The sequence below is a fragment of the Notothenia coriiceps genome, unplaced genomic scaffold, assembly GCF_000735185.1.
Source record: "Notothenia coriiceps isolate Sejong01 unplaced genomic scaffold, NC01 NC01_scaffold00002846, whole genome shotgun sequence".
Taxonomy (NCBI): Eukaryota; Metazoa; Chordata; class Actinopteri; order Perciformes; family Nototheniidae; genus Notothenia; species Notothenia coriiceps.
Window position 1 is genome coordinate 189852 of NW_011335547.1, and position 25036 is coordinate 214887.

Consider the following 25036-nt stretch of genomic DNA (forward strand, 5'->3'; position numbering starts at 1 on the left):
TGAGTAAACTGGATATTAATATTACATTACATAAATAGAGACAGATAATCAGGAGATGCAACACTGCAACAAAGTGTTTAACCAGGTGAACATGATGTTAGCCTAGCATATTAGCATGATGATGTGAGCATTTGGCTCAAGAACAGCCGCACAGAGATGCTAACTGGAGATTCAATAAGCCCAGTGGCCATACTGTATTAATATCACACCAGGCCATGACATTATGGTAAATAAAAACTATACCTAATGAAAGTATACATATATATTTATATATTTTTTTAGTCAACTTAAGATTTGTTTTGAATCCCATGTATTTGTGTTTCCATCAACTAATAAACAGTTGAAAAAAATAAATGATTTATTTCTATTATTTTAGAAATTCTTGATGTATAGGCCTATTTATTTGACTAACTCACCAGTTATCCAGCATGATTCCCCTTTATATACTTCGAATGTTGACTCACATATGATTGAGCACTGATGGAGATGGCTCACAGTATTATTCTACATTTCCAGAGATTTTTTATAAATGACAATCACACAATGCTGATTTTCAAGGTAAGTGTTTGTTTTAATTCATGGTTGTAAAACAGCCAGAACTATGAGAGAAGAGAGGTGGAAGTATTATGTCTGTAGACGGTATAATGATGAGAAACATTTCAATTGGAAGTAGCTCAGACAAAGAGAACAAAATCAGCATAGATGTGATATTTAATATAAGAAAAAAACAGACTAGGATGAAAACCATGTCTACAATGACTTTTAGTTTTGTTATCAGCACACTAAAGCTAAAATATAACTGAAATAAAAGGGTAGTTAGTGACTTAAAGGACAGCACACACACTAGGCACTCTACACATGCACACCTTCATGAGTTAGATATTCTCAGCTTGTATTCAATAGTGTAGATGCACCATCTGTCGTGAACAAAGGTTTATTCAGCGCTTCAGATTAGTAGAAGCTTCCTGTCACCACTGGTTAGATAGACTGAAGACTAAACAGTCACTTAACAGGAAGAATAAAAACAAGTTAGGAAGCAATGCATGGAGATTGGCCTTCGTATAAATGCCTTGCAACCTTAAGCACAGATCATTTGTGATACCATTATTGATTATACATCAGTGACATCAAAAAAAATGCTTCTCCAGTGTACATTTTGTCTATACTGCAGCTGGAAACACACAGGCATTCGATGTCTATTTGCTCATAGTGGAGTTTTACACAGGAGAGTCCAGGTTGATAGTTCTGATATACGATTGATCATGCAGCTTCATAATAGTTTTACATGTTCTGTAGCAACTGTATCTATGTTAATGATAGTACATGTGGTCCAAATCCCAAGACAGTGGTTTACAAAAGAGGTTCACAGTGCTCCCTCACAGCAATCATAGTGAAAATACTTGAGAAAAAGCAACAAAAAAACAAAAGAAAACAACTGACATTTCACACATTCACGCTTTTCTGCCCCTTTCTGAGAAGGGGATAAACCAAAAGACAAAAGTAAAACAAATGCAGGCTTATATAATTAGAATAAATGAAAAACATTGAGTGAGAGAATTATTTTTTACACATTCCTTCATACTAAAGAATAACAGTAAATATATAATCATCCCTTGGAATAATCAACAATGCTTGCTGACGCTTCCCGGGATGACTCACACGTTGTTGTGACCAATGCTAAAAATCTCTCAAACATTTCCATGTGCAGGTTTGCAGCACCGCAGAATAATCAGTTTGGAGACATTTTAAAACCAACTTCCACATCATATAACATATCTAAAGCACTCTACAACATACCTGTAAGCTATGGCTGTGTTAAATGCTTTAGGGTAGAAGATTGAGTTGACACCCAGATGGGATTCAGCTTGTGGATGATTGAATGAAAAACAGGATTATGGAGACATTATTATAGACTTTGTATGACTGCATTTCCCCATAAGTAATGAACTGTTAACAACCCAACTGTAATTCTCCTGGCCCTTTAACATGTAATTACATGGGTGCACAGCTGCAGAGGTAAAATTAGCACTATGTAATTTGTAGTTCTTGCTGTCTAAATGTACCACCAGTTAAATGAGAGCACAAGCTTCTTCTGAATTCACTGTTTTTTAAAAGACACATTTTTGTTGTTGATACAATTCCAATACATTCTAGTGGTTACAACAGTTTAGTATTACTCTTTAAAAAAAAAATGAGGGCAATAAAACCCTTAAACCTCACATTTAGTGTTTGGGCCTGTGGTAAAATACATGCATCAAAGGCCAGATGGAGTGGACAAGACGGAATGCATCACTCACAATTTAAAAAGCCTCTAATAATTAAAAACCTTTGCAATCAATCATTTTTACACTGTATACAAAATTGGCACACAGTAACGAGGAAAAATAGGTTAATAAGCCCGCGACAAATGATATCAAAACAACAAAAAGCATAACTGAGTGTGTTACTGAGGCTTGCTCCAAGGGTGCAATGGTAGCAGACAAAAAGCTGAAATGGAAAGAGGCAGCAGCCAGCCGTGAGGACCGATCCAACATTCTCCAATCTAGGACTCTGCAGTCTTTTTCTTGTTTTTCTTTAGGAAGGAAGGAGTGCGGAACTTCTTTTTCTTTTTGGAGGGTGACTTGCTGGGAGACTCTTCTCCCTCCTGGTCACAAGCGTCAGCGGGTTCCTCGCCCTCAGCTGCGTCTGCGGGGACAAGGGCGGAGTCTTCTTCGGCAGGAAGTGCCGGGGCATCGGAGGGGTCGTCAGGTGTTAAATCTGGAAGGGTCTGTCTCAGGGTGGCGGAGTCGCTCTCATCCTTATACGTTTGATCAGGCAAAGACTCTGTTGGGGGGAGAAAGGAGGGAGTTATTGATGGTGAGGGAGAAATTATAGCTCTGCGCCGCTGAGCTCACTCCCCACAGATCCACCGCTGAAGAAGCTGTTCAATTAAAGATGTGCTACCCCGTATGTACTTGTCAGTGCATGACTCCACAAAACCTCGTCTAATAATTTTATAAAATCTATTAGAACTGAATAATTAAATCAGTTCAAGATATTGTTAACTTTGAGAAATATTAGGAATACAAAAGTCCCACTTCCAAAGGCAATATTAGGCATTAAATTAACCAAATAACACAGCAGCCATCTTAACACCTTTCCTCAAGCCAAACCAAGCGAGCAGTCCTTCTTACATTACAGAACAGAAAGGCATCTCTCCAGGACATTTATTTTGCTTCTTACCTTTAAAAATAAGCACTAGAAAATAAGCCTTTGCTCTCCTTATTAGGGATTTTGTTTTCCTCCCTGGCTCCTTTTATTATCCTTATTCACACAAGCTGGTACACAGCATGCTTATTTTACCTTCATTTAAACAGGCACATCTTAATGAGTGCAGTTTCCTGGCTCATTTGCACCCTGTGTACAGACAAACACAAATCAAGGTCTAAAACACAGAGAATATTGCAGGTGTTTTTCAAAGGCTTAATAACATAACCACACAAGCGTGATTACATAACAAGTTAGGGGCGGGCATCGAGTTAAATCAGTTCAAAACTGTCGCAGCTCTCATGGAGAGAGTTTAAATGAGGCCTTGATTAATCATTTGACAGCAAACAAATCCAGCTGCTGGGAGTATAGAAACCACTCTCACAATGAACTACAGTCTATCAATGAATCTTGAAATGATAGATTATATGTAGTAATGCTTAATTGTTACATAATCTAAAAATAAAGCATAAATCTCACCTTTGTGTTTGTCCAAGAATGCTACAGTAAACATCTGAAGAAGATTATGAACAAAAGAAAATCGCTACATGTTCTTAAAGATTATACAGGGCAACATATGGGTCCTACAAAGCAATATTTAACACCTTTTTGCAGATTTTCAATATTTTAATGTGAAGTCAGGAAGAGACGAGACCAATTCAAACAGCTAAGCCAAAGCTTAAAATCTGCAAACTTCAGCAAAGATAATAGGTTGCTGGCTAAAAACGAGAAGCTGGTCCAATTCTGTCTGGAATCATGCACCCATCACCAGTTAGTTAGAAAAGCCTCTGTCATCCTTTAGAAAATACTCCCAGCAAAAAGAGTTAAGAAGCAACAAGTGCTGGTGCTGCATCAGGAAGGGATCAAACAGCATCCAAACCACTGTCTCCAGCTTAAGTCCAAGCTCACACAGTGCAGTCAGGTGCAAAATAACTAAAGCTTTTTTCAATTTTAATATAGCTCACATGCTACAGAGGCTAGCAAGAAAACCTTTATCAAGCCCTGAGAAAACACCACACAGCCGTCCTTATTTTACATCTCTAGAATCTGTCTCAGAACAGATGAACACACAGATAGATAAAATGGAGACTAAACAGCACACAGCCAAAGCATCGGACCTCAACCATCTTTAAATCTAAACCGACAGTCTCAGCAAAGCCCACAGCAGCAGGTTTGGTTTGAAAGCCACACCCATATAAAGCACTCGTGTACCTGGTAAAGGACTCTTCTGTAAGACAAACAAACATTTTCAAAACATTACCTGATGCTTTTTCATGAAACACAGATATACAGTGATATATAACATTGATAACGTGTGCAAGAGAGGTTGGTTAATTTGACAGTGAGAAGTTGGCAGGAGGAAAAGAGAGGTTATCTAACAGAAAAGGTTTGGCGCGTTGTGAGGTTTACTTCAGGAACATCCTCATCTTTTGTTTAGACCAGGTCACTTTCATTTGAGCAAATTGGACTTTAATGCGTAATATTAAAGATCTAAAAATCCTGCCGAATAAAATGTTAAAAGGAAATGAATCAAAATAACAATTTATTGGTATTTCTAGCCATGATTTGTCTAAACATCAAATGCAATTAGTGACTCGTGGCTAATTACAAAAGAAGGAGGAGCTCTGATGTAAACCCCATCAAGACCAAGAAAGAGTTCAAACTGCCTGAACAGTCTCAAACCCAGGAAAAGGGTTAGTTCAGACCACAGAACAGCTCTGCTAATGAAGCCATGCAAAGAAAAAAAGGAAACGGGGATCCAACATAGGCATGAGGGTGACGGGTAATCAAGGAGGGTGGTTAGGAGGTGGAACAGTACGTACTTACTATGGCAACAGGTACTCTTTTGTATTTCCATCTCCTGATTGTAATCGCAGCCACAAAGAAGAAAAAGCACAGGTAGAAACAAATGTCTATGCAGATCAAACCACAGGCACAGTGTTAAATAAAAATAAAAATGTGAAATAGAGGAGAAAAAAAAACACCCGAAGAAAATCTTAAAAAGAATGGTTGGGAACCATTCTTAGTAGACTCCAAAAAGATGGAGAATGGAGGTGAAGGGGTAAAGGATACTGGACATAGAGACATGTTATATTACAACATTTCAGGTATTAGATTACACCTGCGATCAAAACTGTTCCTCCCTCATGCCGATTGTAGCTTCAAGATTACTGGAATGCCAATCATTGTTTGAATAAAGATTATAATTTGCACTACTTTTAAAGCCAGTACTGGTATCATCATGATGATACTGCTCACATAGGTGTAATCCAATGGTAATAAAGACCAAGAGGGAGAAAAATAAATATAAAAGCAAAAAAACCTGAAATGTCTGAACTGGGGCCCAAAAATAAATGCTTATTTTTCAAAAATATATATCATATTTTTTCTATTTAATGTCACTCACTATCTTTCCAAAAATATTCCATCAAGACAAGTAATGTTGTCCAGATGAATGCCTCCTATTGTCCACCTCTCCTAGCATAGACCGGATGAGATAATTGAAACCTCTTGGCCTGTTATTACAGAAACACAGCACCTGTAGTAGTATTATTAAAAGAACACAACATGAACAGACAGGCAGGAGGACGGCAGGAGCCTCCGCATTCCATCTGTAGTCCCTAGAAAAGCATCAAAGCCCAGCAAGAAGACCGGAGAACACCATGCTGAACCAGGTAGGGCAAGTATGTCGGGACAACCTACCTTCCTCTGCTCTGGCGGGGGTGCTCGGGGGTGTGGCGGTGGGTTTCTGGCTTTTTGGCTCTTCCTCCTCCTCCTCCTCAGGCTCTGCTAGCTGTTCCAGGTCTAAATGGAAATGAAACCGTAAGTTTATCAAAATATATAAAGGAATACATCACTAAATTAGCATTTTAAAAATAGGGCGTTATTTTTTTATTGGACCCTGGAAGAATTGTAAAAACACCAACAACACCAAAGAAAAGGGAGGACAACACAAACAATCAAACTCGGGAGGAAGTTTTAATCAGGAGGACACTGCAAATGCTTTTACACGAATCCCAGTAACCAAAACAACATCAGTTAATCCCAGAGAGGTAAACAAAACAAAACGAGAATCAGTTTGATTTGAAATCAGTCAGTGGCACAGGAGGAGGAGTGAACACCGACAGAGATGTATCCAGGACAGGTTAGCAGGAAGAGAAGGAGGACACCATTATCTCATCTCCACACATAGGATGCTCTGATTGGATGACTGAGTTTCCTCATAAAGTAAGCAACAAAAAAACTCCACTGCAAAAGCATATTTAGACTTGCGGAGAGCCCCCTGCTTAAATAGAGGGTGTTTGGCATCAAATCTCAAAATGAGTTTTTACTCCTCACGTCATCTCTACTCAGCTTCTCGTCCAATCAAACTGCAGCAAGGTATCTGATGTGCCAGAACTCTGATGCCTTGAGAAAAGACATCAGAGAGGGGGGAATGGGGGGGAGATAATCAAGCAAAGGCTTTGAAGATTGAACTGTGGGTAGGAAGGATGCTTGCGCAGGGTAAAAGAATTACAGCAGACTCCAAACCCTCAGAAAAAAGAGAGGACACAGCGGCGGGTGAGGGGGGGGGGGGGGGGGTCCCACACTCTCAGTGCAGCAGTGACCAGGGCCGAGCAGGGGGAGGAGGGAAGCGGAAAGCTGGATTTTAGGCCACAACTCCGCTTCATCTGGTGTACCTGGAGCCTGATCTGCCTCTTTCACCGACGGCTCCTTGCTGAGGGCCCGCAGCACGGCGCAGTGGAACTCCTTTTGTGGGGAATCTGGAGCCGAAAAAGCATCCTCTGCGGCCAAAAAAACGTCGTCTGCAGAGTCTGCGCCGCCCTGAGCTGAGAGCGCGAGGGAGGAAGGGGTAGCGGGGGTGGCAGTTGGAGCTGGAGCCCTCCCTAAACTGGGGGAGCCGGTCGCAGAATGCAGAGGGGTGGAGGTGGAGGATTTACCCCTCGGTGGCTTTTCAGCCTCAGGCACGCTGGAGGCTGATGCCCCCTTACTATCGACTCCTGCCTTCACTGTGGAGTCAGGTGTATGTGTGGGTGGAGAGATAACATCACCAACCTGAACTTCATTAAGTTTGTTGCATGTCATCTGTCCACAGTGGCGTTTGAACCAGCTGTGAATATTATTCCATACAACAGAATACCAATGATTGTTTATTTCCACATTACACTGATATTTATTTCATCTCCTCCTCTAACTTTACCTTCAGGCCCTTTCTGGTTCTGCTCCACCTCCCTGCGGTACTCGTCCATCTCCTGGTCGGTGAGCTTGGTGAAGGGGTTGGGACCCTGCTTGCTGACGATAACCCTGGGCTGGTACTCCTTCTCGATGATGGCCTTGGATGCGGTCACTAGCTCCCCCTTCAGGACACACAGAGAGGAGGCAGGAAGACATGAGATGTTGAAGAAACAGCAATGGAGGTTATGGAAGGACACATTAATAACTAGCTGCAGTGTCAAGTGTCTGCAGAAAGTCTCATGTAAACTGGATTATCAGATTAGAAGCTGTTTACACACATAAGTAGTAGGTCGAGTGGGCAGAAGTATAAGCCATAGATGAAGAAATGTATGCCGTCATAGCTATCAGGCTATTTTAGAGTTCAGGGAGCTCATGTTATGATCAAATAAACAGGTTACATTTTTTTAATTTAAGGATTAGACCATTTTCAGGGTCTCATTTTTTTACAGCTACGATGACAAATAAACTTTTACATATTTGAGAGGGTTCAAGTAAATCACATGAAACACAAGAAAATGTTAAGGTGAAGAGGAAAACGCATGACTGCTGAAACATTGTTAATTTTCCTAAAACCAAAACAATTAGTTAAAAAGCTCAAACTTGACTTTCATTCCATTCTGTACAATACAAGTAACAAACACCACCATTTCAGAAGCTAATCCATGCCATCGGCAGTATCAATGTCAATTTAGAACAATACATTTTGAAACGATGTTAAAAACATGAGCTTTCTCCAAAGGTATCAGACGCTAATGTGCATTAACATGCAGAAAAAATTGCGTCACATCACGATAAAAAACAATAAGATAGAAAATGGCCTCATTCTAGTGCTATTATTCACTTCTATACATGCCCAGAAATCAAGTGCCTGTCTGCATTCTCAGAGGAATGACTGGAGGATGATGTGAAGTACAGGTGAGTAGTAGTTGTGACTGGAGCAGTAAGTACCTTTCTAAATGATTTAGCAGGACTATAGGACCCCTCGGACTCATCGAGGCCGTCAATAGTGTCTGTACAGTCAGACAGAGGGGCGTCCTGCAATAGTAAACCCAGTGAGGGGGGGCACAACCCAGCTCTTAAACACCAGCACATTCAGGCAGACGTTCAGAAATACACCTCTCACACACACAAAGGTGAAAAGAGTACTTCCATATCTCACTTAAGTCCAGATACTGTTATCAAAGTAATCCTCAAACACATGTGAGGCTGCTACTTTCATTAACATTTGATTTGTCACCGTTTGTCAAAGTTATCAAAAAGGTTTCAATAAAAATACACAATTCACCCAAATGTGAAGTTTGGAGTATTTAACATGAGTAGGTGATCTTCAAAATGAAAACAGGCTTATCTGAAATTCTGCCCGTTTTGTATTTATTCTTTTGAAACAAAGTTTGAGGTGTGAGTTTTGATTAAGGTAGGGTTTATACTTTATTTTCCATGTATCTCTGTGAGTTACTTTCCACCTCTGCATACACACATACCATGCAGACATAGGCTACAGAAGAATTGGAATTGCATGCAAAGAGAGATGGTTCCAGTAAGAGATGTGGCGTTGTGGAAAGCATTGCAGTGATGGAGGAGGTATCTTAGACCATGCTCTGTAAAGACAAATGATCCATGTGGGACAATCAGTGCCTTATCAAAATAGCAGCACATCAAGGGCACCTCTTAGCTTACTACTGGACATGCACAGTGCTCGCAGGGTTAAAAACGTTTAGCCGTTTTACTCATGCTCTTTTGGCTGTCCATAAAAACTCACAAATGGAATTGTTTTTAGCCAAGCCCAGCGAAGGGAGGGCAAAACATGCAAACTGAACGCAAAAGTGAAATTGTTAAGCAATTAACTTCTCAAAAGAGGGTAAAGGGTGCATGCACAGAAAAAAGGATCTTAGAAAGTAGAAGACTAGATTCCAAAATGACTAGTCTGCAAGTGTTGTAGCAGTTACACAGCCTCAACCTCTGGTTAAAAAAAAAGAAAAGGAAAATGGAGGACAAAAACTATGTATGAATATGGACACAAACTGAGCTGGCAGGTTTGGAGAGCAGTGAGGTTACCTCTACCAAACACTACTCACCTGCCAGATTGAAAATCTCTGTGGTCAAAAACATTACGGGACAGATACAAAAGTCACCCCATGCTCTGAGACACAACATGAAGGACATGTTTAGCTCTGTTTTATAAGTGGTGAGGTTACTACGGCCAGATCGGGTTACAACACATAATTCTTTAAGCATCCAATTTCTTTTGTTTTGTGCATGAATGAGGACAACTTTATGCAAACATATTCCAACTTTGCAGCCTTTTGGTTTAAGGAGATTTGAGGATCTCCAGTCCTGAACAGAAATAATTGACTTTTTATGTATTCAAATTGTATTTAAACTGAATAAGAAGGTCCAAATAACAATAACTCTTAAGTTTCTCATGCTTAAAAGTAACATATTCATCTCCAGGTGGGTATGGCTGCAGCAGGGAGGTTTCTCTGGGGGGCTTCACACACTGACCTGGTTGAAGCTGCGCTCCATCCCAGTCCCGGCACACAGAACCTGGGACTGCGGCCCTGCTGTTGTAATGTCCTGCAGATTCTGCTCCCGGATCTACAAACAAACAAATAAAGAAAGATAAACATTAAATAGACCTATGTACATCAGGAGCATCAGATATTTTCTGTTTCCAGTATAGTAAGGGGAGAGAAAAAATTAGAACGATGTGACACCTTATTCCTCATCTCCAGGACATCTTTTGGGTTGGTGTTCAATGGGATGAACTGATTGGCTACGGCAGCCTGTCGGAGTCCGTCTTCCTTTGTCCACTGTAAACACCAAATATAGTGTTAGAGAACAAGTCAAACCAGCGAACTTACAGACACGAAAACCCAACCACAAAAATAGAATTAGACAATATACTAGGCAGGCTACACAATACAGGAATCATGCTGAACTTAAATGTTGGATGGCTGTAAAAAGGTTTGAATGTAAAAAGTGTACCAATGATGATGATAATAATAATAATAATAATAATGTCTAAATGTTTGGGTTGTGCAGTGGGGTTCACAAATACATTGGAGCAGGCACTACATTGTCAAAGGACTGTTTTAATAGGGGAAATTGTGGCAAAGGGCTGAAAAAATGAAGGCATGTGACAAAATATGCTAGAGAACTGCAGATGTGATGCTCACAGGGGTATGTGTTGATGCAAATAAAAAACAACAACCTGTATTATTATAGATATAATTTCAAAATAATGTAATGTTTCGATATAAGAGTCAAAACTAAGACACTAGAAACAACCAGATGAACCTGCACAATGTTGCAGGAAGTGAAGTTTAAAGCTGCAGAGAAGTTAAGCTTGTATTGTAACAACATTTAAAAATCGCTGAAATCAATTCTCTGGGAACCCCAACCCTCACCTATGACGAGATTTTCAAACGTAAGATGCGACAACTAGAGCCTAACAGTGTAGCAGTACCACTAACTATTTGTCATCATCATTGATGTACTATTAGAATCAAAAACAAACAATAGCAGCACACTGAAGATCAACTGAAATCATTACAGGAAGCAGGAAAACAGTTAAAAGGGGTGAGGGAGGGAGTAGTGAGGGATGGTGGAACGATGATGAGGCTGGCTTACAAAGCGAGGGTGGCAGTGAGGGGGGAGCTGGCATCACCAGTCATTTCCCAGGCTGACACACGACAACAAGGACGACAGAGATAAGAGAGGAACACACCGAGGACACTCGCCAACGTTGGGACAAAAACAAGCCACAACGCTACAAACTGAGACAAGAGTGTATATTCCCTGCTGAGGATGAAACCTTTTTACCGTCTCTACATGTTCCTTTTAATGTGAAACAGTACCCCATCTACTTATCAAAAACCTGGTAATGCTCAGCATGATTGAAGGAGAAAAAAGTCGGTACCCTTTTCTTGCAACAAACTGAATGAGCAGCGGGTGAATAAACAAATCAAATCTTCAGCTTTCATGCAAAGTATTTTGTTAACTATTTTAAAAAGGAGGCATGTAATTCGCGGTGGATAGCGTAAGACTGCGTAACCCGGGGCTGGATGAGGGGGGGGGGTTTCTGGATGGAGGCAGCTGGTTTGGGTTGAGTATGGGATGAACATGTAAACGCGATATACTCACTGAGAAAGAGTCTCAAAACACAACATTTCCTACTTTCCCAACAGGAGATAATCGATTCAAAAGTCAGATCAAATTCAAGTATTGTTCTCTTTTTCTTTTGTTTCTATGCACACAAATCCAGTCATGCAAGCCATGGGGGCTAAAACATTTTCACAATAAATTTAAATCAGAAAAATATATGATATATTACAACTAAGAGGTGCTTAACAAAAACAAATAGAAAAGCAGGCTGCATAACTCTTTTTTGCGAATACATTTTTTAAAGGATTATCTTTGTTAAATATGTAATGTATCTGGCATTATTCTTGGATTTTAATATTCTCAGAAAGAGACATGCAACTTCCCTGATTTAAGCGGGTAATAAAAGTCTTATAAATTCATTTTGTGAGTTACCCATAAAGCAATCTCACACTTGAGCTTGAGACAGCCTCGCACCCCATAGCATTTGCATTTTTATTTTCCTTTTGCTGAAGCATGTTGGAGCAACGAAGTTAACAAAGCTGCACACAAAGAACTAAGAGTGTGTACAGTGTGGTTTGCAGCAACCTCACCGTGTCTGGCTACATTCACCTGCCCTCTGAGGACTCATGCCACACCCCTGCTGCTCGCTCCTCAGGGAAAACATCAACACAAACAATGCATTTCACTACTACACATGCAGTGGGGCATGCTTCAGACAGCTGGCCCGGCATCATGAAGCAGTGGGAGACCGGAAGGTAAAAGGGAAAAAAGCGGGTCCACAAATACTCACAGCTACGCTACGAAATAACACAGCAAAAGTAAGTGCTTTAGAAAGGTGGGTTAATAGGAAAATACAGTGCGAGAGAGCCTAAAAATAGTGAAAAGTAGAATTATACAGTAAGAGCTTTGTAATAGACTTTTACTCCTCACTGTCCCCAGAATCTCAGGATGCCGACCACCTGCCTACTTCCACCAACAAGGTAGCTGTAAACTCTTTACTATGAACAATAAGGTAGGCACAGACCAAGCAGTTGGAAATACAGCTTGGCACGCAGACACCAGACGAGAGAGACTGCAGCAAGGGTTTCACGTGATCGTGTGTTATGTTCGTCCACACCTTAGGCTTCGACTTGGGGCTGCTGCCTTCGGGCCCGTCCTCGAGCGGCTCGTCGGGCCGCCCCCCCGAATTGAGCCAGCGGGTCTTGCTGCCTTGGCCGCGCTGGAAGCTCTGCTTCAGCGGTGAGCGAGCACCTGAGTCACTGTCCTCCCCGTAAGAGTAGCCCCCGTGACCGGAGGAAGCGCTCTCCACGTCACTGTACTTTTTAGATTTGTTTTGCAATGCTGGGCAGCGGTAAGGGTAGCCCGTCCTGTAGCCCTGGGAAACACGAGAGAAAAACAACAGACGTTTGTAAATGGTGGATAAACTATATATATATATCTATTCTAAGTTTAAAGCATGGTCATGGAGTTATGAGGAAATAAATAAAATACAGATTTGCTGGCAAATCAATAGATCAAATGTACTGCAACAGCCTAGCTTTGGCTGATATGACTAAGTTTAAAGGTCTCCTGTTATACTATTTTTGAGCATATATTATAGGTCTCAGATATATAAAAAAACATGTCTATGTAGTGTTTTGCTCAAGATATCAAACAGATCACCCATTCTAGCCATGCCTCATATCCCTCTATTTCAGCCCTGTTACTAAAGTGCTGATTCTGGGTCCGCAGTTTCACATCTAACCCGAGCTGCTGCTGGCTACGCCCCTTTGGAAAACATGCATGAGCTCTCCTCTGTGAAGACAAGAGGGTTCCAGTGGCAGATACTCAGCTAAATTGTAGAATTATGTTTTTGGATGAATTGTGTCTGTCAGGTCATCAAATAGGAGAGGCAATACTAGCTTTTCCTCCCCTTTCCTTTATACTCACCAAGTTGTCGAGCATTCTCATGAGAGCCTCAAACTCCTGCTCCCCGATTTGCCACTTGGGGTGTACAGAGGACCCGTCCCCAGCTGGCTCCGGGACCCTCGGGCGTGACTTGTACTTTGTTGGGTCCAGCATCACCAAATTATCTGGCCCTCCAGCGCTAGCCAGTGTTCGCACCTGTTAGAAATTGGGAGGGATACCGAAGGAGAAACAGATCCAGAATAGAGAAGGAAAATAAAAAGTGGACATGAGGACAAACACAAAGACACACACACAGACGTCAACATGAAGAAAGATGAACGTATGTGAAAGTGTGGAGAGACAAGAGACAAAGACAGTTGTTGTGAAAAATACAGACAAACATATGGAGCCAAATATGACAACCCAAATGAAAATAATCAGCTCAAAAGAGACAATACTCAAGATTATTTCACACAAATAAGTGTCCATTATTTCAGAGGGAATGTCCTTTATCACGTCCTTAGTGTGCATCTTACCTGAATCTCACAGGCGGTAACCAGATTGTGGATGTAATAGAAAGCTTCCTCCACTGTTGCGCCTACAGTCACCAGGCCATGGTTCCTCAGGATGAGCACCTGGAAGAGAGGTAACGTAAAATATAGAATGAGCAGGTTTTACAATGAAACTAATACATTACAAAAGGACATTTCCACTACTACATAAGCAACGTTTATCTTGTTTTCATTTTATTATGCTGTTACCTTTCTGTTAGTCCCAATGTTCTTCTGTATGACAGCAACCTCTTCTTCATTCACCAGTATTCCCTGGTAGTCGTGATACCCCACCTCCCCCAGGGACAGTGCCTCAGGTGAGATGGGCAACAGGCCGCATTTCATGGCCGAAACCTGCAACAGTCAGAAGACCACACAGTATAACGACATAAGAAAACAACTTGTCTGTGTTTATAATGGTTATAATCCCAGAGCATAGACTGTCCCTTACCGCAGCACCCGCAGATGTGTGTATATGTACGATACACTTGACATCGGGCCGTGATGCGTAGATGGCAGAGTGGAGAGTGAAGCCCGCCTTGTTCACCCCGAGGTTGGTGCTTCCCCGGTCCACTATCTCCCCCTGAATGTTCACTTTCACCTGCACAGCATGACAGAAACACCACAAGTTTAAGAAGGGAACAAACTACTTTAGAAAGAAATGTAGAAAGACAGAACAAATTCTCACCAGACTGGAGGCGGTGACTTCACTGTACAGGAGCCCAAACGGGACAAGTAGGAAGCGCTCCTCATCTGAGTTCACCCTGACCTAAAGACCAGAAGACAGTCACATTAGATTAGAGTGTTACAAACATCAAAGCACACTCTGAGAATATCTTATTCATCTCCAAATCATACCGTATACCAACATAGAGTTTGACATAATAAAGCTTTATTTATATTGCACTTTTCATACAGCACATGCAGCTCAAAGTGCTTTATAAAAATGGCACACATCACATCCTCTCAGATCAGATGCTAAGACCTTTACAGATGCAGCTTAGCAACAAAATATAACATTTTAACAGATTAAGAGACACAAGGAGGTAAAAGGTATGATAATACAAATAAAATAAATACTGTTTTCTCTTGCAAAGATAAGACACGAGACTAAGTGTGCTACATATGCTTTGCTAATCTAATAAAGCTATCAGTAGTTCCTGTTTGCAATTAACCAATGGATGCAAAGGCACTAGATAACTTATTTTTCACTTAAAAAACGTGATGATTATCTAAAGAGTGCTTTAGCCTCTCTTACTGTGAGGTGGTTGTAGATGAGCTGGGACCAGCCGAACAAGTCAGCCAGCCGATAAAAGGCAGCCAGCTTGCAGCGGAGCAGCTTCTCGCCCTTGTCATAAGAAATAGAGTCTGAGCCACGCAGATCGTTCACTGGAGTCACCATGCCCAAACCTGAGAGGAAGACATGGGTTACAATGGATACGATACTGTGCAAGGGGGGAACAAAGAACCATTCCTGATTGCAAGAAAGTAAGAAATATCTCAGTCACAGATAATAATAGTTAGTTGGAGTCTGCCTGCTGAAATCTAACTGGACTCTCGGCATACGCTGCATTAGTCACTGTTCGCTGCTTACTCATGTTGAGCGCCGCCATGCCTCCCTGCGGTGCGGCGGGATACATGGAAGGCATGCTGGTGGTCATGAAGTCTGCGATCTGCTGCAGAGCCAGAAGGCTGGTGGGCGTCTTCCCCTTCTTCAGCTGATCATTGATCATCGTCTCCAGCTCATCGCAGAACGCCTGCGGGGCATCATGGAAGACACAAAAGTAGACGGAAAACATATAAAAAGACTTGTGGGTAAAAATGACCCAAAAAACCAGGTAGAAGTTGTTTCAATGCTCATTTACACCTATATTAAAATCATTTTCATCATTATAAAACAGATGATAGGAAGAATATATATGAGTATTTTGAGTGTCAAACAAATAAGACATTTAAAAAAGAGAAACACATTCTCCATAAAAGAGACAGAAAATAATCTAAATTAAAAAAATAAGAACATAACTAAGGTCAAGGAATAATAATATCGACATATAGGTTCACCTCTGTGTATTACACTGCATTAGTTTTGGCCATGTCGTTTTAGTGATGTCGAAAAGGCTGCTGCTGCTTTTACAGCAAAAGCTCCTATTCCCATTTGAACAGAGTGGCTCTGGCAGTGTGACCACAGTCTACAGTCAGTTGATGCTGTGACCGTAGAGCAAACGCAGTGAATAATAATGTCTCTGAATATATTTCATGCGTGTGTTCCACTGACCGGGCTCTGTAGTATCATGGAGACCCTCTTCCTTTGCTCCATCATGTTGAAGTCCTGCCGCAGGTCGGGGGCCATGTTTCTCTCCCTCTGGTACTCCGGGCTGCTCTCGTCCACCCGGTCGAAGTACCGCTCCTTGTGGGGGGCTGTGGTGGGAGGGGGGGCCGTCACCACGCCGGCACCTGAGTTGCCGTTCATCCTGGGCTGGCCTCCTGTAAAAGAGATTGAAACTTGTCATTTACAATTATAAAAAGGGGGTGTACCACAAATGTGTAAAGGAAGTATATATAAATATCTTGACATCATCTCAGAAATATCCATTAGGAGACATAAAGATTAAAAAAGATGGGGAAAGAGAACGTTTTCCTTTTGTAAATGATCAGTCATTAAACCAGAAAACCAATCACACAGACCACTCTCTCCTTTACTTCCTGTCACGATCATGTGACCACTTTTCCAAGCTGCTCATTGATTTCCACAACGTGTTTCCTGGAATCACAACAACACCACTCAGCTGTCAAGGCCGGGCAAAGGAAAGGGAAACAAAAACTGGAAAATATGACCAGGACCCTTGAAAAAACATTAGGGGCAAAAGTGTTAATATTCACTGAGGAATGTCTCATTTAATTTATGGAGGTGATTAATACTGTATGCAATAACTAATATTTAGCTCAACATGTGTAGACTTCAATTGAGAGTGACAGGAAGGGATTTAGAGACATAAAGGGAACAGTAAGACAGGTTTCCTATAGATCCATGCCCATCCAGCTGGCTGGGTGTATTTAAGGATAGATAGTATCCAACTGTCCATCAAAGAACAGGCTACTCAACTCTGAAGGACAGATTTATGAGCGCAAGGAAATGTGTCTGTGCAAGCATGCATGGGTAATGTGGGGTTGCTCTGGCAGAAACTGATGCAGCCCATTAGTCGCCATCAATACAAATGTCCAGCCAAAACTACCATGACAACTGCAGACCAAACCCAAAGCATGCAGCACCACACTGCGAGCCGACAGAACCCCTCCCCATTTCTGTCCACTTGTATTAGTCTTCTGGGTTCCACAATATCAAACACAGCATTTTCCTACACATATCGGGTCACCTACTCTTTACCGAGGTTGCTGCGTTTTAAACTTTTTGGCTAATTCTAGTTCAACAACGTTTTGTCCAATTTCACCTAACACTAAATCAAAAGACACTTGGGAAAACGATTTAAAACAACAGAAAAGACCTTTAAAGACACTCTTTCTTTTGGTAAAATGGAAATATAAAGTGAAATACAGCATTAAAAAACACATTTTCTTCCAATTTGTATCTACCATTTGTTAAGTAACTTGGAAAACATATAATATTTAGAAGTTAAATAAAAGAGAAAGTCCACATCAAATTGTGAATTCCCCTCAAGTCAAAGACTGGCCCTTGTCAGCCTGGTTTACAGGAAGGTGGTCTTCATGCTTCTTGACTGTGTGTCTGATCTAATTTAATTTGCTCTGAGTTGTTTATGCTGCACTTGCTGTCTGTTGTTCACTTCGGTGTTTTTTGCTAGTGGCAACGAGAGGAATCAAAAATGTCTGCTGACAACAGGAGAGCTGCAAAAACCAAAAAAGAGTCTAAAAACGATGAAACATTCTTTCCAGTTGTTTTTTTTGTTTAAAAAGGGGGAAATATACATGTACACACATTCATTTTTAGCACTTAAACCCTCATTTAAAATCAATATCAACATTCTTCTTGCTCCCAATGACCCATCTCTAATGCATTAAAGCACTGCAGGGATTGTGTAATAGGATCCTTTCAATGGCCTGGAGACTCAGTCCAACAACGCAGTGCACATGACCACAAAATCTGCTAACACCTGCAAATACAGGACTAATTAACCACTAATACTGCAGGAGCAAGGAAGGGGGTATCAAACAGTGTGCGGAAATCACCTCCAGAACTTTTTAATAGGATCGTTTCAGGCAGCATTGTGGACAAACATAAGTAAAATATTTGGTACGTAAGGTACCATCCACTGCCATCGCAAAGAGCGTTTGTTTTATTGAACTCATTTCCTGCTGCACTCCCTTCCCTTAATTAAATGAATCCCTCCAGCTGTGCAACACTACAGACACCACTCCACCATGAACATCTCTAGAGCATTTGCTATGGTGTAAACTATGTAAAAACAAACGCCCAGGTCCTTCGGTTGTTCATATCTTTTGGACAATCGATCAGTAACAAATGGCAGTAGATGCAGGAAGCTTTCTCTATCTGTGCACGATGGATTCATCTCATAAACCACAGGCGCCCCCGTTCTCCAGACCCCCTGCTTCTCATCGCTCCTCAGATATGTAGGTGCAGAGGATTGGCTATCCTCCACTCCTGTGCAATCGCTATGGAAACCAAACACATTACCATGGAAACACGGGACATCCTTTTAAAGATTGCCGTTATGTAAGACCAGCTGGAGGCCCACATCACGCTGCAAGCCTGTCAGTGTCACAATGCGCACAACTTCAAACTAATGTGTTACTCATTTTGCATTGGAATCAAAACATGTCAGGGACCCTGTGTCTTTGTCTGGGAGATTGTTTTAAGCCGTAGATAAACTCAAATTGGCAATCAACTCACATCTTCTTTCATGCCATGGTACGGGACAGGATGCTGAAATAACTCTGAAAAAAAACCCATAGCATAGACCAGTTGAAGAAAATAAATGCCGACTTGTTCATTTATTTGTTTGTGTGTGCCCACAGGTGGATGTTAAACAAGTGATCGAATTTGCTCTACCTGATTGACTAAACTGATGTTTTGAACTTGCAATGACACCCCTTGCTGCAGAGGTTTCCGTTCCGAACAGAGTTTGCTTCGAGACAATAATGTAAAAGAAAAAGGAAGATATATTAATTGTTAGAAGCACCAGCCTCTCTTCTCCCCAATGCCTGGCTTTTGGTCCACTTTAAAGAGCTAAGTGTACATTGTGTGCATATTTCAATCATAATTCTCTTTTGAGAAACGGAAGCTTGTACATAAACAGCATTTGAGCATGACTGAGCTCTGTGAAGAAAGAAAGAAATAAAGATCTATTTAGTTTGTTCCAAAAATATGCCAACCAAGCAATCAGCAGTGAAAAGATCATTATGGTGTGAAAAAGAAAATGGCCTCAAAGTCTTGCTGGCTCTTGGTGTGTGTGTGTGTGTGTGTGTGTGTGTGTGTTTTTCAGACATTTGAGAGAAGCACTCCGACAAGGCTCTTTATATCTCTGAGCTGAATGCCTGTCATTCCTGGGGACGAAGAATTCATGAGCAACTGCTTGTGCGTGTGTGTGTGTGTGTGTGTCTAAAACTAGGAATACTTTAGGTTTTGTTATAGCACTGCCTCATGTATGTTCTTGTGCACCTGGTAGAGCGTGCTGCCTGTGTACAAAGGCGGGGAAAAGTTTGTAATATTGTATGAGCATGTTTCAGCTCTAAATGCTATCATTTGGTTCTTACCTATCCAGTCTATGGTTCTTATCAGAGTTAAAAGGAATAGACTACAAAACACTAAGATGGCAGCAAAAAATAAAATCCCAAATCATCTTTTTATTGTTGTAATTTCACAAGAAATGTGGGCCAAATGTTCTCATTTGGGACAAACGAACCAAGTTGAATATGTGAGTTTAAATATCCTGGTTAAGTTATGCACACACAGCTGAACGCAACCAAACGTTTACCGTTTCACCCTGTTATTGTCCTTGTAGAGATCTTTTAAGAACATTTGAAGTAATCAATACGTCGTGGTTCACTTCCTCTTGGAAGTCAGATGGACTGCAGTAGGATTATAATTCTTTGGCATCCACTGACTCACTATATTGCATTAAGTCTTTATCCATTTTCCATTATGTAATTACATCACACAGTGTAGTTTCCAGGTATTTGTGCTTTGATAGCTGATGCTAACCATCTGGAAAAAGGAACTAGAATGATATTTGGAAGAGGCTATCATTTATGTTTTTATAATAACTATGAATCAAATAACAACATGACTTTTAGGGGTGAACCTGGGGAGGGCCATCACCAGAATCTGCAACTCCCTTAAGCTTCACAACACTTTTGGGTATTTTCACTGGTTTGGTTTGTTCTTAATGCTCTAGCTTTTGTTTTTAGCTGCAGTGTGTAGATGCTTTTGTTGAAAATTCACTAAAAGTCCACTAATCACTATTTGTTCAGCACTATATGGTAGAAACACAGATAGCAACTACATGGTGAACATACAGTAGCATCTAATTGCTACAAAGACAGATATTTCCCTCTGCTTTGGTAAGGATGGTCACCTTTTCTACCCTAGAAATAGATGAAAGATCATCAGATCAATTAGAACCAAAAGAAACATCAAAGCTAAATATGAAAGACAAAGTAAAGAGATCCTGGGACAAAGTCAACAAAGTCCTTTAAAAAAAAAAAAAAAAATTCAGTCTACTATATAAGCTTCACCATCGCCTATGGGAAAGGTATTATCTGCTGCACACTACCAAGGCCAGGCCAGCGATGTGCAGAGTTAAGTGTGACTACAGTGGCTCCGGGTTTATCAGGCTGTCGCATGTCATATGGGACTGAGTGGTGGGAAATCGCTCGCTGAAACACACCCCTCCCTGTGCAGTTTCCTTAGCCCCACTCTGACCTATCATGGTGTACATCTGTATACACTCTGAAAGCTAAATATTTGACCCAAGCATAGACACATTTATTGACACAATTTTCAGTGACCTCTGTGGTGTGTATGGAAGTTCAAGGATGACTGTTTTCGCATTTTGTACTTTAAAAAAAAGAAGTCTCCTGCTAAGTGATCTCATATGGAGAGGAAGGAAGTAGAGAGTGAAATCGAGAGAGAATGGACTTGAAATGAGGAACACATTTTCAGCTGCACTGCAGTCAAGGGTGTGGGCGTGGAGAGTGGGAGTAAAACAAATACTCTGTATCTGGAGTGAGTGTGTGTATGTGTGTAGTAGTAATGTAGTGTGTGCAGAGGGTGGCAACATGGAGCCGGACTGACACAGCTAGGTTCCACCTTTGGGAGTTTAACTCATTCTAACAGAATGACCAGATCCAGGGAGTGTTATCCCTTAACACTCAGACATTTTAACTTGGCAGTTTGGCTTTGCTAATCCTCATTATGTATTAGGGGGAATGGACTTCACTGTGGACTTAAAAATAGAGCGAGACACAGCAAGAGTGTTGGCTAAACACAGACAAATAGTTGTCAACAAGGCATACTTCACCCATTAAAAATGTTGAGGTTATTATATAACAGTCCATCCCCATTCTCACTCTTACAAGAAATGGACAATAAGTGTTGCAACTAACAAGTATTGCCATTATTTATCATTCCAACGGGTAATTTATATTACCATTTGAATCTGTACCTATATAAAACTGTAAGAAAATAGTGAAAAAAGGCCATCATAACTTCACAAAGCCCAAGGTGACTTGCAAAACTAGAAAAATAATCAAACTCAATATTATATGAAAACGGATACAAGTAGCAAAGTGTTTTCTTTTGATAATAAATGTATGAATCCACTAATAAATTAAGACATGCAGAATATCATGGTATAGCTTAATTGCAGTCTTGCAGTGCTAATGTACAATCATTGTATGTACACTGTATAATATGATGTATGAGTTGTAACTGTCTTAAAGTTGTAATCTTTGGTCTGGTGCTTTGCTCAATGTACTTCACTTTAAAGAGAATTGACTTTGCTACTGTAACAACACAATGTCACATTAGGATAACTCAAGTAGCCTACTCTATTTGGTGCAGTGTGAAATTGTGTTTCTCTTATACTGATAAAGAAAGGATGCTAAGAGAGGTGCTTAAAAGAAAAATACATATTGCACACAGTGTATTATTATGCAGGGCATAGCGCCAACAACAGGAAACTGCTCCATTACAAGAGCCCAGACCCTACTGCTTTAACTCCATCCAGACTACACACAGACAGACACACTACATTGTGAAAACACCAGCAGGCCATATTAAATAGCTACAGCAACTGTGCTCATGTGAACTGCAAAATAATGCAACCCGGGCCTGCTGTGGAGCAGGGCGGGCTAACGGCGCACACACACACCGGACACAAAGTGTTGGTCCTTGGCTGTTGTTTAGCACAGGAACCGTCCAAGAACAGGCTAGATTTAATCAAACTAAACCGCAAATATATTTGTTTAACGGTGAGAAACCGTGCACAGCCGTCTCTCTGTGCAGCCTGCACCGAGCAACATACTAGCAAAACAGTGAGAGTCGCCACACTGAAACACAACGACACTGTGGAACAAACATTGACAAAACACACACACGGGTAGCTTTGAACAGCTCAAATGCAAACAGTATCGATTATTTCCGAGCTTACCCTCTCTTTGATGTGATGAAATGAATAAACAGTGACCGTTGAAAGCAGGACGGTGGGTTTCACTATCTTTATCCCTACCCTGGTGATCTCAGAGTGGGTTTATCTCTCTACGCTCGTCGTCCCTGCGTCGCTTCAACGAGCCACCATCATCCTACTTGGGTGCGGCAAACTGGTTAATCTGCGGCTGGCTATTGGTCAAGCAGAGCCACGTGACAACATCGCCACAAGTGATTGGAGAATCAGCTGTTTCCTTGCCCACCAGAAAGAAACGTGTTGTATAAATACTTCCATGGTTTGTTTTTTATTGCTAATGCTAAATCCATGAAGTTGATAAGGGTAGATTTATGGCGGAATGCACCCTCACGGTCGGTTTTTAGCCCGCTTAAATACCTAAAAGAGGGGTAGACTTTTCAAATCACTTAAAACTGTCCTGTTGGAGGCAAGTAGTGGAAAGTACTTTTACTCAAGTAGCCTACTGTATTTAAGCGCAATCTGGAGTTACTTTTTCTTTACTTGAGTATTCTTCTTTTTCCCTGATTTGTAGCATTTAAGAAAGCATTTTACTCTTAGATCTTAGGTAAATAAAAACAGCTTCACCTTGGTGTAGCTTGCAGCCAATTTGCAGATGTGGTGCTATTGCACAGTTCTATTGCAGCAGTCTTGATGACATTATGGGGCAATTCAGGTGGATTTAAAACTAAAAAGAACATCCTGATGGCAATTACATCACGCTGATAGTGGCCCAACACAAGGATTAGCAAACATTGCACAGTTTAACGTTACACCTGTGAAGTTATAAGTGCCTACCAGGGGGCGCAGTTCATTGTTTTGTTGGAGATGTGAGGTGGGATTTCCGGTGAAAAAAAACCCAATGCTCCCTCTGGCATCTTACAATTGCAATATATTCGTGGTGTTTGATAAAACATTTCAAGATATATTGTAGATGCACATACAGTAGTGACACCAATTTAAACCTGCCAAAAAAGATCTGTGTACGTGCAAAATACACAAACGTTTTATTCATGTTCGATATTTATCACTAGATGGTGCTGCTTTGCCACGCTGGGGTTAGTCGGCTGTATTGCAACATTAATCACGTTATTTTCTTAAGGACAATAAAAAAGGGTATTTCATTCTAGTCTATTATTGTTTTGGGGAAATATGTTTGCTAATCCTTAATCTTAATTATAGAAAATGTGCCATCGCATTTAATAAAGGGAAAAAGCAAAGTGCATCAGACCCCTGAATGTTTAACACAGGAATTATTTGTATTCAATGACATTTAAGATGGTAGCTTTACATCAGTTTAACAGGTGTCTGGATACAAAACACAAGGCAATACTAAAATAAATTCTTGAGCAAAATGCTCTTATGATATTACTTTTTGTTTCATTTCTTAAATTATTTAACTCACTCCGTCAAATATATGACAGTATTTAAAAACTTAAACTTTGACAGATCTTGTATTCAGTCATAAAGGAGGTAGTCTTCCAATTAAACTCCTGAGTGTACTTCTGAGTGTCCCTGACCTCTGACTCTTGTGGTGTTGATCCGGTCCCGGAGCAGTTGCATGCACTCCCCTCTTAAATGATCTCAGACCAGCGCTGGCCTGCCCAGTGTTGTGAATAATTGTGGTGTGGTCTGCCTTGTAGCATGGATACACCAGCTAGGGACTCTAAATATAAACTGGTGTGTCTGAAGAGCTCAGGCCTGAAGATCAGATACTCAAAATGTAAATCTACACCTTACTATATTACTTTCTCATGCATTATGGGACTGTGTCTACTAGGTGGTAGTGTGTGTTTCTGACTCTCTGTTACACGTTGGCCTTTATCTGATAATCTTATCTGGAGCAGCATTATAATAAGCTTCACTGTGTGGTGTCTTTGTGTCTGTCCATCCTTCTTAATTTAACATCTACAAAGTAAGCTTTGAAGTGTCATTCTGAAGGTCAAGTGACAGTAAACTAACCACCAACAAGTAGAATTTGTGTGCCTGTGACAGAAATGTAATATGAGAAGTGGGGCGGACAATACATTAAAGACCTACATATACAAATCAGATAAGTACATACATTATATCTATAAATGCAAATCTGTCTAAGTGGCGACAAATCATTTGAGCACCAGTATTACATTGGGGTTTCAGCACACATTCCTCGGTCACCTGCTTTTCTCTTAGCAGCACATGTCAAAGAGTGAGTGAAGATAAACCCAGCTGCTTTACGTATTCATTTCAGGCAGCACTTACCATTCCCTTTTAACTATAGCCAGCCAAATCTCTCAAATCACTAGGGGCTGATATGGAAACAAACCATTTGTTGTACCGGATGATGCCTGGGAGTATTGGCATATTTAAGGTTATGCT

General features: G+C 40.9%; 1 protein-coding gene across 15 annotated transcripts; it reads right to left on the reverse strand.

The window, feature by feature from the left end:
* Positions 1–547: 547 nt before the first annotated feature.
* add1 (adducin 1 (alpha)) lies at positions 548–22838 on the reverse strand. 15 transcript variants are annotated; one of them, XR_797849.1, is made up of 19 exons: positions 22670–22838; positions 16300–16508; positions 15619–15781; positions 15283–15434; positions 14713–14793; positions 14476–14625; positions 14235–14378; positions 14010–14108; positions 13516–13689; positions 12611–12961; positions 10197–10292; positions 9985–10077; positions 7448–7604; positions 6927–7256; positions 5950–6051; positions 4459–4474; positions 3727–3760; positions 3343–3396; positions 2788–2823 (listed from the first exon to the last, which is right to left on the reverse strand). XR_797849.1 is itself a non-coding variant. In XM_010765988.1 (18 exons), the coding sequence occupies exons 2-17, from the start codon at positions 16492–16494 to the stop codon at positions 3345–3347; spliced, it is 2355 nt and encodes a 784-aa protein (XP_010764290.1). In that variant the 5' UTR covers positions 16495–16508; positions 22670–22838; the 3' UTR covers positions 2734–2823; positions 3343–3344. The 15 variants fall into 15 exon arrangements, 13 of the variants coding, with proteins under 13 accessions (XP_010764288.1, XP_010764287.1, XP_010764289.1 ...); XR_797848.1 differs by lacking the exon at positions 2788–2823 and adding an exon at positions 5070–5107 and having other exon boundaries at positions 3379–3396; XM_010765988.1 differs by lacking the exon at positions 3727–3760 and having other exon boundaries at positions 2734–2823.
* Between the last annotated feature and the right edge of the window lie 2198 nt (positions 22839–25036).